This window comes from Procambarus clarkii, chromosome 49 (genome assembly GCF_040958095.1).
Source record: "Procambarus clarkii isolate CNS0578487 chromosome 49, FALCON_Pclarkii_2.0, whole genome shotgun sequence".
NCBI classification, from domain to species: domain Eukaryota; kingdom Metazoa; phylum Arthropoda; class Malacostraca; order Decapoda; family Cambaridae; genus Procambarus; species Procambarus clarkii.
The window spans coordinates 16634557-16646950 of NC_091198.1; the positions used below are offsets into that span (position 1 = coordinate 16634557).

Below are 12394 nucleotides of genomic sequence, written 5' to 3' on the forward strand. Positions count from 1 at the left end.
TACTTGTATGACTTTTTTTTATGTAAATATAATACTGCACATGTAAATATAAATGTTTTGTTGTAGTGTTTTAATATTTACTTTACCTTATGAAGAGTAGTTGCTGGCTTGAGGGAGACGATGGAGAGGTGGGAAGGAGGAGAGGGGTTATGGTGTGGAAGGAGAATCCACCTCTGAGTCAGGCGCTCTCTCTCTTCTTGGGAATTTCACCCAAATTTCATTTCAAATGTCACACAAGGATGCGTTAGACCAGCACCAAATAAAAAACTACGTTGATTATACTCGTTGTGTCAACAATATAATAGTCTTACCACGAAGATACAATACAATGCCGTTTTCTCAAATAGGCAATGTGGGTATTAAAGAAAACGGAAATTTCATGACAAACATGTATACAATCCCCAAGTCGATCGGATAAGAATTGGATTTTAAAGAAATATTTGCTCAAATGACGCTTGAGCACAATGTTTGGGTGCATTCAAGATAAAAAAAAGTGTGCTACGTTCAAGCGACATATACCTGCGAAAGTGATAACACTTTCATAAAGTGTTATCACAAAGTGATAAATTAATTAAACATTTTCACACACTGGGTTGTCACTGCTTTATCAGGGCAGCTTTTCCAAGAATGCGTTCACCTTTTCAAACATTCCAAACACTTCCCTGATCTCAGTGGAAGAGGCAGCATCCTCCCTTACCTCCTCATTCCCTTACTAATGGTGTAAATTGTTGATGAGGACCTGCCATACTTCCTTGTGAGATCAATCACACAGACACCACACTCATGCTTTGCTATAATTTCCTTCTTGAAATCCATAATAGTCTTTCTTCCTCTTGAAAACACTATCTTTAGCAAGAACAGTATAACAAATTAATGTTACATATATTATTAATGTTTTATTATTAAAAATGTATAACTTTAATCTCTCTGCTGCACACCTGTTAATAGTAATGAAATTCAAAGAGCATTGTTGTTACGAAGGGGACACACATACTACCAGCAAACTATGCAAAACTGCCACGATATACTAATATGTCTATAATTCTAGGCATAATGTTGCTATTATTATCAGCTATCTGATAACAATAGTGTATAATTTGAGATTGATTATATATATATATACACAAGTATGCACAGTGGAAGAGTTAAATTAACGTTAGTCAACTTTTTTATTACTGTATAGCTGATGTATCACTCCTACCCCATGAAAAGTGGGAAATGAGAATATACAAAATATAGTTTCCTTACCATATACGGAGATGAGATCTGGTCATTATCACATAAGGTATAGAAGAAGACAGTAACAGGCTTGGTAGTGCGCTTAGGACAGAAGGCTCCCGAGGCTGCTATCTCCGCAGTGAAGCCCTGTACTGTGGATACAGGTTCAAGACGCCCATTTAACACACACTCCTCAAAGCTGCCTAGGAGGTTGGAACACGTAACAGTGGCTGGAGCCGATATCGATAGCTGTGTCGATTTGCTGGTGTCGATGCAAGCTGAGTGTGTCTCAACAGTGTAGACTTCTTCCTCCTCGTTATCACAGGTATACAACGCGCTGCAGTGGAACGATGTCGATCTACAATTGTTTTTTTAAAGGATCAGTCAAGTAAAGGAGAGTTGCATTTCTCCAAAGACTAGATGAAGTGGGATAATACATGCAAAGCTAATATGATGGTACATCAAAGTCATGAAGTTCGTGCCAAACTGACTGAAATCATTTGAGGTAAGCTAATGACAATTCTTTCCTCCCCCACCATTAAACAAAACTATAAGAATGAAACTATACTAAACTATGTCAAAACAAATAAATGGCAAACTAAAGCACAAGCCATAGGCTGCTATTACTATAGCAAACATTAATCAACCGTGTGCAATAGGTATTACTAATCTTAAGTCAATTTGGCACATACAAATATAAAGCCGTAAAATACTATTTCTCGGTAAAAATCTTGAAAATAGCTAAAAAACCGATACTGTATGAATGCAAGCACATATTCATGTAGATGTTTGTGAACATGTGTTGATGTGAGATTGTGTGTGCATGTACATTTCTGTTCGGTAAACAAATACGCACACGTGTCTGATTACATGTGTGCGCACCTCGTGTGTCAATTGCGTGCACATATTTAACACCGTGGTCTGACCCAAGTATCCGAGGCTCTCATTCAAATACCCGCAGGCTGCAACATTCATTGAAGCTCATTCAGTAGGCTGCACATAAAATTATTACAAACATTTGCAGCAACACTGCAACAATTTACACATGCCTGGTTCACAATATATAAAAATAAGATTTCAAAATTTTATTGAATAACATTATGAAATTAAATTGTGAAATATACCAAAAGTTATTTTCTTTGAACTGTACATTAGGCCAATTCTTTGTGAACATTTCAGTGCCATAAATATAATCACAGTCTACAATAAAAAAAAACATGAACATATGTCAACATTGACATTATCTGCCCACAGTACCAGGTAGCATTGTAACGCATAATTAACCCTCAAACCGCGCATATCATATATAAATGATATCAGTGACAAAACCGAAACCGCGCACATCATTTATATATGATTTCGTGTCTAGCGCTATAATTTAAACGCCCCGCCTGGGATAGGGGCAGCTATAGTACAGCCACGACCAATAGTTGCCAGATGCCACCTAGAAAAAAAATCCAGGCCAACATTCTTGGGTGTTACAGCGTCAGTATTGAGCAAGCCACCAAGGCTGGCGCACGCAGCACGAGCTCACAGCACCGCTGTTCAGCTTGTGACCACAGCATCGCCTACAAATACCATAATATAAATGATACTGCTATTATTTAGCAGTGATAGTATTACTGAAGCCCTCTGACTGTGATAAAACTGACCAGGATACTGATAATAGCAGGATTGTGGTGATATTTAGCGCTGTGCTCCATGGAGGGAGGAGTAAGGCAGTGGAGGGAGGGTTGTGGCGTCATCTTTTGACTGTGTGTGGCCATCATTTATTGACTGCACTCAGCATACCAGCTTAGTGGTTCGATATGGTGAACACAAATGTAGATACTTATATATAACGTGTGTATAGAGTGTGATAACAGCGAGAGGAGTAGGTTGGGAGCTGCCATTTTGGCGAGGGAGGAGCATCGTCTGCACGACTTGGCATGGTGTTTATTGATGGCCACTATGGTCTTTGGGCACCATACCAGCTTATTTGTTCAGGTATGGTGAATAAAACAGGTAGATACTTATATATAATGTGTGTATATAGCATAATAACACCACAAACAATATTGTTGGAGGACAATTAGTGCGTCTGGCCTTGAGGGCGGCCGCCAATCAGCTGACTGTGTGAGTAGCTACGTCTTATGGCATTTACTCACCATACAAGCTTAGATGTACAGTTATGGTGAACAAAACATGTAAATACGTATATATAACGTCTGTGTATAGTGAATAAATACAGAAAGAGTATTGTGGGAGGTGAATGAGGGTGAGTGAGGTGGTGTTGAGGGAGGGAGTGGCAGTGAGTGGCTCGCTGGCGTTTGGTTTTTCACTCCTCGTTGCTTTTTGACTCACAAGACCAACTTAGTAGTTCGTTATGGTGTACAAAACATGCAAATACTTATATATAACCTGTGTATATAGTGTAACAACAGCAAAACTATTTGTTTATTGTTTTATGAACATAATAATTGAATCACTAATATGCACACCATAATTTTGAGTACAGCGATGGTTCACACATTTTATAATATAAATATACCACAATTCACTGTATGGAATAATATTACTGCAAAAAAATTAAGAAAAAATCAATCAGGAGACATTGAAATAATTAGGTAATAATATATTTGTGGCAACTGCCGTCTGACAGCTCGGGCGGAGCAGACCTCGTCTGGCGAAGGCTCTGCCAACGCCCCTTTTTAGCCACACTTCCCTACCCTATTTCGGCTAAAATATGCCACCTACGATTTTTTTGTTATTTTTTCCGTGATCAGGAAACAAATATGAACACTTCTATAAGACTAAAGAATTTTTTGGTTTTTTTTTTTTTGTTGCGCCTGTGGGTGTGAATTCCATTTGGGACCCTAGCGGTTTGAGGGTTAAAGAACATTTTATATGGTGTATGATTGGGATCCACTGGGAATCTGACAAAAATATAAATTTTCAATTTTCCAGAGAATACTTGTGTTAAAGAGCAAAATTCAGTCTGCAAAACCATCTGGCACAGATGTCGGTGGGCTGTAGTGTGACAAGGGTCAAGGTCTGTGTCATGCGCACCAAGATCTCTTCAAAGTCGCCAAAATCTGTGCTGTGCAATCTCTTAAATATTTGGTAGATATTTGGTTCAGCAATATTCTAAGCAAAATAATTTGTGATAAACCATGCATTAATTTATGCTATATAAACAAAAAGTACCGCACTGGATGAAGCGGGATAGGAATACTGTGTGTCATTAGAAGTTCAAATATTTGAAGAGAAGCGAAGATGTAACAGCATACATGAAATCATTATGGGGCATGCAAGTCATGTGAAGCACAAGTCTGCCAACTTCAAAAAAATACTCTCCAAAACTACTCCCTGGAACAGTATAACAAGTTATCCTGGGTCAAAGGGAGCAAGGGAGGGGACTATCGGGAAAGCGCCAAGCCATTACAAGGCGAGGGAGGTAAACAAAGGAACGAACAAGACAGGCACAGTGTTACTTATACCGACAATAAATTCTTGGTCAAATATTTCAAAGTTCCTGGAAATATCTAAATTTTAAAGATAGTCAAAAAAATATTATATATACATATATATACAGTATACATATACATATACACATATATATATACATATACTGTATATATATACATATATATATATATATATATTATATACTGTATATATATATATACGTATATATATATATATATACACATATATTTATTTTTAGATTCTACAAGGTTGTTCACTCAATAACGAGTTTTCTTTCTAAAGAAGAGAGAGAGATCAGGTGCCAATTATCAGTTAAAGACGACTCAAACTCACCTTTTAATAGCAGCAACACTATTCAGACTCGAATCGTAGTCAAAACGTTTTCCTTTCCGGAGAGGTGCTGGGGAAGACGTCAGAGGCAGTCCCGTCTTGCTGTGAAACACCATATTAGTTGCAGAATCCAAAGATCGTCTGAACTGAGCTTTTTCACTGGCTGATGGGATAGGAACTCCCTTTCCATTACATATTTTTTCCACTTCATCATCATCATGATTCAGGTCTCGAAGTTGAATAATATGGGCACTCTCCTCCTGGACATCCATTTCGCATATGTCACGCTTTTCATGTCTTCCTTGTTCTGACCCTTCACTCCATTCCATATCATCCCCATAGTTTTGTGGTTTATTATCCTGAGTGTTATCCTGAGCTGGATGATGAATTTTAGTCATAAGGTGTTTGAGCAAACTTGTACTCTTTAAAAATCCTTCGCGGTTATCCCGAACACTTCTACTAGCATCGTTATTTTTATCTTTTAGAACCGTTTGCCTAGCTATTTCCGAAGGTAAATTTTCATCGAAATGACTGCCATTTGATAATTTGTTCTCCAGATTTTTAACTTCAACTGAATCAACAGATCTTCCCTCTTCAAACTGTAATGCCCTTTTTACCGTTTCTTTTTCTTTTAAACATTTTAACTTTACCGAATCCTGACCATGACTTTCTTCTTCCAAAACCTGACTGTACTCTTTTTGGATGCTTGATAAAACTGCACTAAATGGGCTCTTAACCAAAGTTTGTGAAGTTTGCTTCTGGGGCTGGGAGGTAACAGGCTGGGTGGGTTCACTATTGGCAGTAAAGAAACTTGTCTTAAGCGTGATTTTCTTTGCTTCAATGCATCTAGATTGACTTGAAGTTAAAAATGATTGCACACTTTGCCCACAAACATTTTTTGAATCTGTAACCTGTTCACTGTATACATCCGCACTACTATTATCACAAGATTCCTTACTTACATCACTACAAACTCTGGTCCGATATAATTCACTTCTATCAACTAATGTCTTACAACTAGAAATATCACAATGTTTCTCACCACTACGAGTTATAGCTTCAAGAAACAAGTTTTCAGGACTAGAGGTTAACTCCTGGACATCTTTGTCCCAATTTTCTTTATGGCACCTTACATTGCCATGAAAGTCAGAAGATGGGGTTTTTGGTCCCACATTATCTTTACATTTGCTCCAAGATGTGTCGACTGTCTTCTGTGCATTTTCCTCAAGCTTGTAATTACTTTTACCTTGTTCCTTCGTATGAAAGGGTGAGAATTTGCCCTCTTTCCAATATCTCCCTTCCAATTTCTTTTCTCTATCGGTTAAATATTTTACATCAATTTCTTTTTCTTCCCAGGATTTATTGCTAATGTGACCACCTTCCTGATAATGTGACAATTTTTTGGTTTCACAAGAACTTCTTGGAGATTCGGCGTTAGATTTATTCCTATGACAGTCTATCCGTAGAGGTGGTACAGGAGCTGGTTGCCTGAGAACACTAAGAATTTCCATAGTTTCTTTAGGAGTTAACTCAAAATTAAACTTGCTGCGAAGCAAGTGGCTTGGGCCAACATCACCTCTTTTCTTCAGTTCTTGATTTAAATCCTTAAAAACATTTACACAGATTACTATACTGAATTATTTACACAGTATTTAAATACATACAAATACAAATCAAAATATTTGAGACATTACAATTACAGAGAAATGTTTAAGAAAAACTAAAAATAAAATTATGTATTTTAAACAATAAGGAATAATATGTGAATATGTAAAACAAACACACAACTGAACACTGATCAATCTAGATGGAATCATTGCATATTTATATATGTAAAATCTAAACAGCACAACCTTACCTTTGACCGACATTGTGTAGATTTAGACTCCTCTCTTCTGCCTACTTCAGACAAGTCCTCAAGACTGGAGCACAAGTGTTTTCCAGTATATGAGCAACACGGTCTAAGCTGGTCATCCATCACCCTCGGAAAGTCTGTACCTTCCTGTGTCTGTTTCCCTACAGGTGGCATCACATTGCTCTGCTTCACTCGTGTGCTACACATTTCACTTCCCATTTTGTTGCCGCTTGTACAAGGGTCATTTTCGGATTGAAACTGTTTAAAATATTCTCTCTTGCTGTGCTGATGATCCGTTTGACATTCCCACTCGCTAGGATGTTCTCCTCGTCGTTTCAAGCCTTGATCACGGCCTCCATTAAAATCTTGACAACCAGCGCCAATTTCAAGATATTTGCCCCTAGTTCTTAGCCTTACATATGGATCACACTCCTGGTATTCTCCAACAGGTCTTCCATCTTTATAAATGGTTGAAAGCTCTGGGTATTCTCCAGCAGGATTATGATATTCATGCTGCTCTTGCACTTGGTATTCAGGATAATGTTGGTATTTCCCACCTCGTGGAGAAATCTGACTTGGTGGCTTTTGATGCTGGTCATAGCTGCAAGGATTTACAGAAAGATGAGTTCGTTGTGGATGGGGTGTAACATGCCGAGGTTTCTGTGGCATTACTTGCTGAACATGTGACCAGCACATTTGTGGACGATTGTAAATAAACTGTGGTCTTCGATATTGTTGGTATGGCCCTGAGAAGTCAAATCTGTACGGGTTGTGCTGTAATTGATGAGGATGTTGTTGAAGATGTATTGCTTCTGCATTCGGTGAACACAGTGAATCCACCGGTGCTTGGTGAACAACTGGTGTTATTGGGTACCGTGCCTGGGTCCAAGAAAATGGGTGAGAAGGTGCAGCTGGTCCTAGCATCATGCCGATATCTGGAGGTTTGTTAATCTGGGGAGCTGGTGGTCTATGACGACAAATGAGATGTTCAGGAGTTTCCAAAGACGGTGAGCCTGATCGTGAAGGTGACTGATAACGACGAGGGAAGCGAGTAAGGGAATTTGGGGGATCCAAGAGAGATTCACCGAGCTGTGTATCTGGGGACTCGCTGCGACTAATACGCGTGTTCTCTGCTAATCTTGCCTTCATAATGCTTCTCCTTAAGTCGTCTTCACACCTAAAAAATTTACAGGTAGTTAACCAAATTTCACAAATCCAAAAGATGTTTGAAAATACTGTACATTAACCCAGCAGTTGAACCTCAAATTCCCGAAATCCCTTGCAATAGTAACCCCTCCCCAAACCGTTCCTCCTAAAGTCTTCACCAGTAGCCCATTGCATTGCCACAGTCAGGCCTGGTCCTCTGAAATTCACGAAATCAAGGTAACATTTCTTAAACTTGTTATAAGCTACAGTATGTAGATCAGAACCAATTGTTGCAGATATATATATTGAGCAGTACAAAACTACTATGCATCTAAATAGGAGCTCCTAGAATAAACTGATTTTCTGTTATATCTACAGTAAAAATCCAAGCGGTGTCATGAAAAGGTCCAAAGGTTTGCCACAACATTAACTCTGTAAACAAATCTGCTAACAGAGCCAAGCTAAACAAAAAACTTTTGCCATGATATTTCTGGCATCCCCCCACCCTCTAGCTAATGTGCTTAACCCTTTAACAGCGCAAGTTGTATATATACAATTTTGGTCTAATTGCCTGATCGGTGCACATCGTATATACACACTTTAAAGTACAGTACCGCGTAATATTTAAATGTACCGCAGCTACACGGGGTTCACATCAGCTTCCTCAGGGCTCTAGTAAACAGCCACCATTTAAAAAAAAAATCATGGCCAACATTCCTGGGTGTGAGAGCATCAGTACTGAGTGAGCAATCAAGGCTGGTGCATGCAGGATGAGCTAACAGCACTGCTGTTTAGCTTGTGACCACAGCATCACCTTTAAGTGTTAAAATATCTATGTGACTGCTATTATTTAGCGAAGATAGTATTACAGAAGAGCTTGACTGTGATGAAGAGTGTACAATGTTCAGATATTGAACATAATGCTGTTCAAGATATTCACAGCACTAGCCACAACACACTACCATTGTTTGGTCCATCTAAGAATCTTGAAACGACTTTTGTTCCTTTATATGACAAGTCATTATGGTGAACACAAATGTAGATACTTTTATACGTGTGAATGTAGTGTAATAACAGCACAAACAGTATGCTAGGCAGAGCCATTTTGGCAAGTGAGGTGCCGTCGTCTGCTGGCTACTGTGTGACCCGTCATGCAATGTATAGTGGCCACTATGCTGGACACCATACCAGCTTAGTTGTACAATTATGGTGAACAAAACATGTAGATACAGTACTTGTGTATAATAAATGTGCTTTATTCTTTCACTTCATTTGCTTGTTATCTTTAACCTTTTTCCCATACATAGCTATCCTCACATTTTTCAAAGAGATTAAATGCTATAGATATCCATATGACCCTTGATTGTTGCCGCCGGAGGCGGCTAGTTTATTGTGCACCCCATACTCATACTGTGAGCGGTAGCACAAAAAGCATTATAGAGGACAAAAGATCCTTATCAGACCTCATCTTAGATTATTACAAAAACAATTTCATCTATCCTTCACACCTTATAGTTACAATGTCAGCTAGTTACAGAGAGTGCTATTTCAAGAGCTATATATTTACAGCAAGTCATACATTAATGGTAGGTTTTATCGCTAATACATAATAGTTTGATCCTCTTCAGTCAAATCCTATTAGTTTCATCTATTCAAATTATCATTATACAATCTAATTGCTATTAATTTTAGTGTTAGTTGCCACTTGGTTTTCCTAGTAGGCTGCATCACTACAGCTACCTTTCCTACCATATTTAATCTACTGGGTATTTTCTACCTTTTATGTGCCTTCTGGAAAAATAACTACATGCCTTCACTCTCAAACTTTTTTCTCATCTTTTCCGTGCCAACAACTTCTGTCTGCTACAGACATGCTTTGTCAAATCCGTACAAATATTTTTTACCAAATCCCTTTAAATCCCTTTGTCAAATGTCTTTAAAACATTACTATTATTGTTTAACAATACCAACCATTGCCTTGAATCCTACTACTAAATGGCTAATTACCTACAACAATGCACACCGGTAATTTTATTTTACCTCCACGGTACAGTACTTTGAAAAGGTAAAAATTTGCATTTCCACTTACTTGCCCAACTCTGTTTTATTTTGAGAATTTCCAGAAGAGCCTTCCAACAGCAAGGCATCAACCTCGTCCTCCTCTTCATGCGGTTCATTACACACAACTACTGGAACCTTGTCGCTGCGGGGAAGGGATCGTACTGCCACCTACAATTTAATGCAATTGTATTCAAGTAGGCACAATAACAGGTTTTAAATACAGTTCTTTTAAATGAACAAATGACACGCAGAAATCACAATAGTGCGATGCATCAAATGAACAAATCCACAAGGGCCATGACGAGGGTTCGAGCCTACATCAGAGAGGATCTCGACGTGCCTTGTTCTACAGTACTTTTAATATTAAATCTAAACCAATTCATTATTATTCAATTACAAACTCAAACTAAGAAGAAGGATTATGTTCCCCAATTGTTTCCATTTTTGGGTCTGGGGAAAATATTAACATGAAGGAATTGTTAGCAGCTGAATGACAGGTATATGGTCAGATCTAACACTTGCCCAGTCAATCCAGTGGTGCAAGCCAGTGGCATCCTCCCGCTTCTATGGAAGCAGTAGAATGGCGGAAAATCAAATGCAGTATTTGGTACTGGGTACTGAAGTAGGCTCTGTGAAATGCTTTATGATAGAGGGGGTGACAATAGGGCTACATGAGAAATTTTAGAAATTAAACAAAGGTCACATGAAAAGGATCAGAGAGATGGTTAGCAAACCAACACATTGCATAAAGTCTAGAAGCACATTTGGGAAATGTCAATGACATTTATTGAAATATGTGGAAGGAGAGAACAAATGACATGCACAAGATCCTTACTTTAATAGAAGTGTCCTGGCCCATGTATGCAAGTGGAAATACATGCTCTTCTGCCTCTTCTGTAAATTTGGAACAAAAAACTGGTGATGTTACTGTGAGACGGTACAACACGTTGGGAGGGCGGCAGCCCCTAGAAACACTCAGCCAAGCAGACAGTTGTGAGAAGTGCAAGAAGGAGCGGACAGCTGCCATCAGCGACCAACCAGTTGCTGTTGCTTCTACAAGCCTGAAAGGAAAAAGTTTACAGCTCTTTGAAAAGCTCGCCACCACCATTTGGTTGACTATATATACACCTGCAGACTTGTAAATACAGTAACATTAAAGAATAAAATATATAAACAATAATAATGTTCTACTGTATTAAATACAGATTTTTTATTATAGCAGCAGCATTTTACTGGTCTTTTTTTATATTGTTGCACACAAATCTGGAGCCAACATGTACAAAACACAGTTAACAACTATGAGATATAACGAGAGAATAATTCAATTGGTAACTAACAAAAATTACCAGTAATACAAATAAAAAAAATACTAGAGTGCACTGAACCAAAATGTTTTCATGCCTTTATCATCCCAAATACTGCATGCAAAATGGAAAATTCTTTGGCAACACTAGTAACCAAAACAACATATTTGCAAGTTTAAACACTAACAATTTTACCAATGCCAAAGTAATACTAAAAACTCCTCTTCCTCAATATCTTTAAATATGCAGTGCTTGTTTGAGGTGGTAACCATCAAAGGCAAATTAACATAATCTAAAAGTACTGTACTGCATTGGGATCATTATTTAAAGATATTGTAGAATCTTAAATATATAGGTAAACAAATAATAAATGGTACTCATAATTATATATCATTATATTTACCACTATTTTGTAAACAAGTTTGTTAAAGACTCTGCAATTCCACTTTTTATATTTTTTAATTTGACAAAATTGTTAATTGTTATGGTAACTCTTACCAACATGTCTGATATAACTGTGCTGTATTGTTAGCAACTTTTTATATAATTTACAATCAGGGGGCCTAACAACTGAGTGGACAGCGCTTCAGATTCATAGTCCTGAGGTTCCGGGTTCAATCCCCAGTGGGCGGCGGAAACAAATGCGCAGAGTTTTTCACCCTGTTGCCCCTGTTCATCTAGCAGTAAACAGGTACCTGGGAGCTAGACAGCTGCTACGGGCTGCATCCTGGGGGTGTGTAACAAAAAGAAGGTCAGGTCGAGGACCGGGCCGCGGGGACGCTAAGCCCCGAAATCGTCAAGATAACCTCAAGGGGAAGTACGAACCATTAGATGGCTCTGGGTAGTGATTAAATGGTCCAGTCATTGCTATACTGTACAGTACATCAATTGCTTTGCCAAGAATGCCCACAGTGGTATTGGCCCTTGTCAATTACAGCACAGTAGTAGTTTTTTTTTTTTAATTTGTTATTTGTATCCAATAGTGTATTGTACGAGCTTGGTAATTCAAAAT

The 12394-nt window shown here is 38.2% G+C and overlaps 1 protein-coding gene across 5 annotated transcripts in view; it reads right to left on the bottom strand.

The window, feature by feature from the left end:
* atos (atossa) overlaps positions 1-12394 on the bottom strand; it is a 121468-nt gene that overhangs the window by 11659 nt on the left and 97415 nt on the right. For 4 of the 5 annotated variants that reach the window (XM_045750253.2, XM_045750254.2, XM_045750256.2 and 1 more), the window contains 5 exons: positions 10914-11139; positions 10107-10246; positions 6875-8048; positions 5020-6620; positions 1249-1576 (listed from right to left, as the gene is read on the bottom strand). In XM_045750253.2, coding sequence (XP_045606209.2) covers positions 1249-1576; positions 5020-6620; positions 6875-8048; positions 10107-10246; positions 10914-11139 — 3469 coding nt within the window. The remainder of the gene's footprint in view (positions 1-1248; positions 1577-5019; positions 6621-6874; positions 8049-10106; positions 10247-10913; positions 11140-12394) is intronic. The other variant, XM_045750258.2, reaches the window with a different exon arrangement.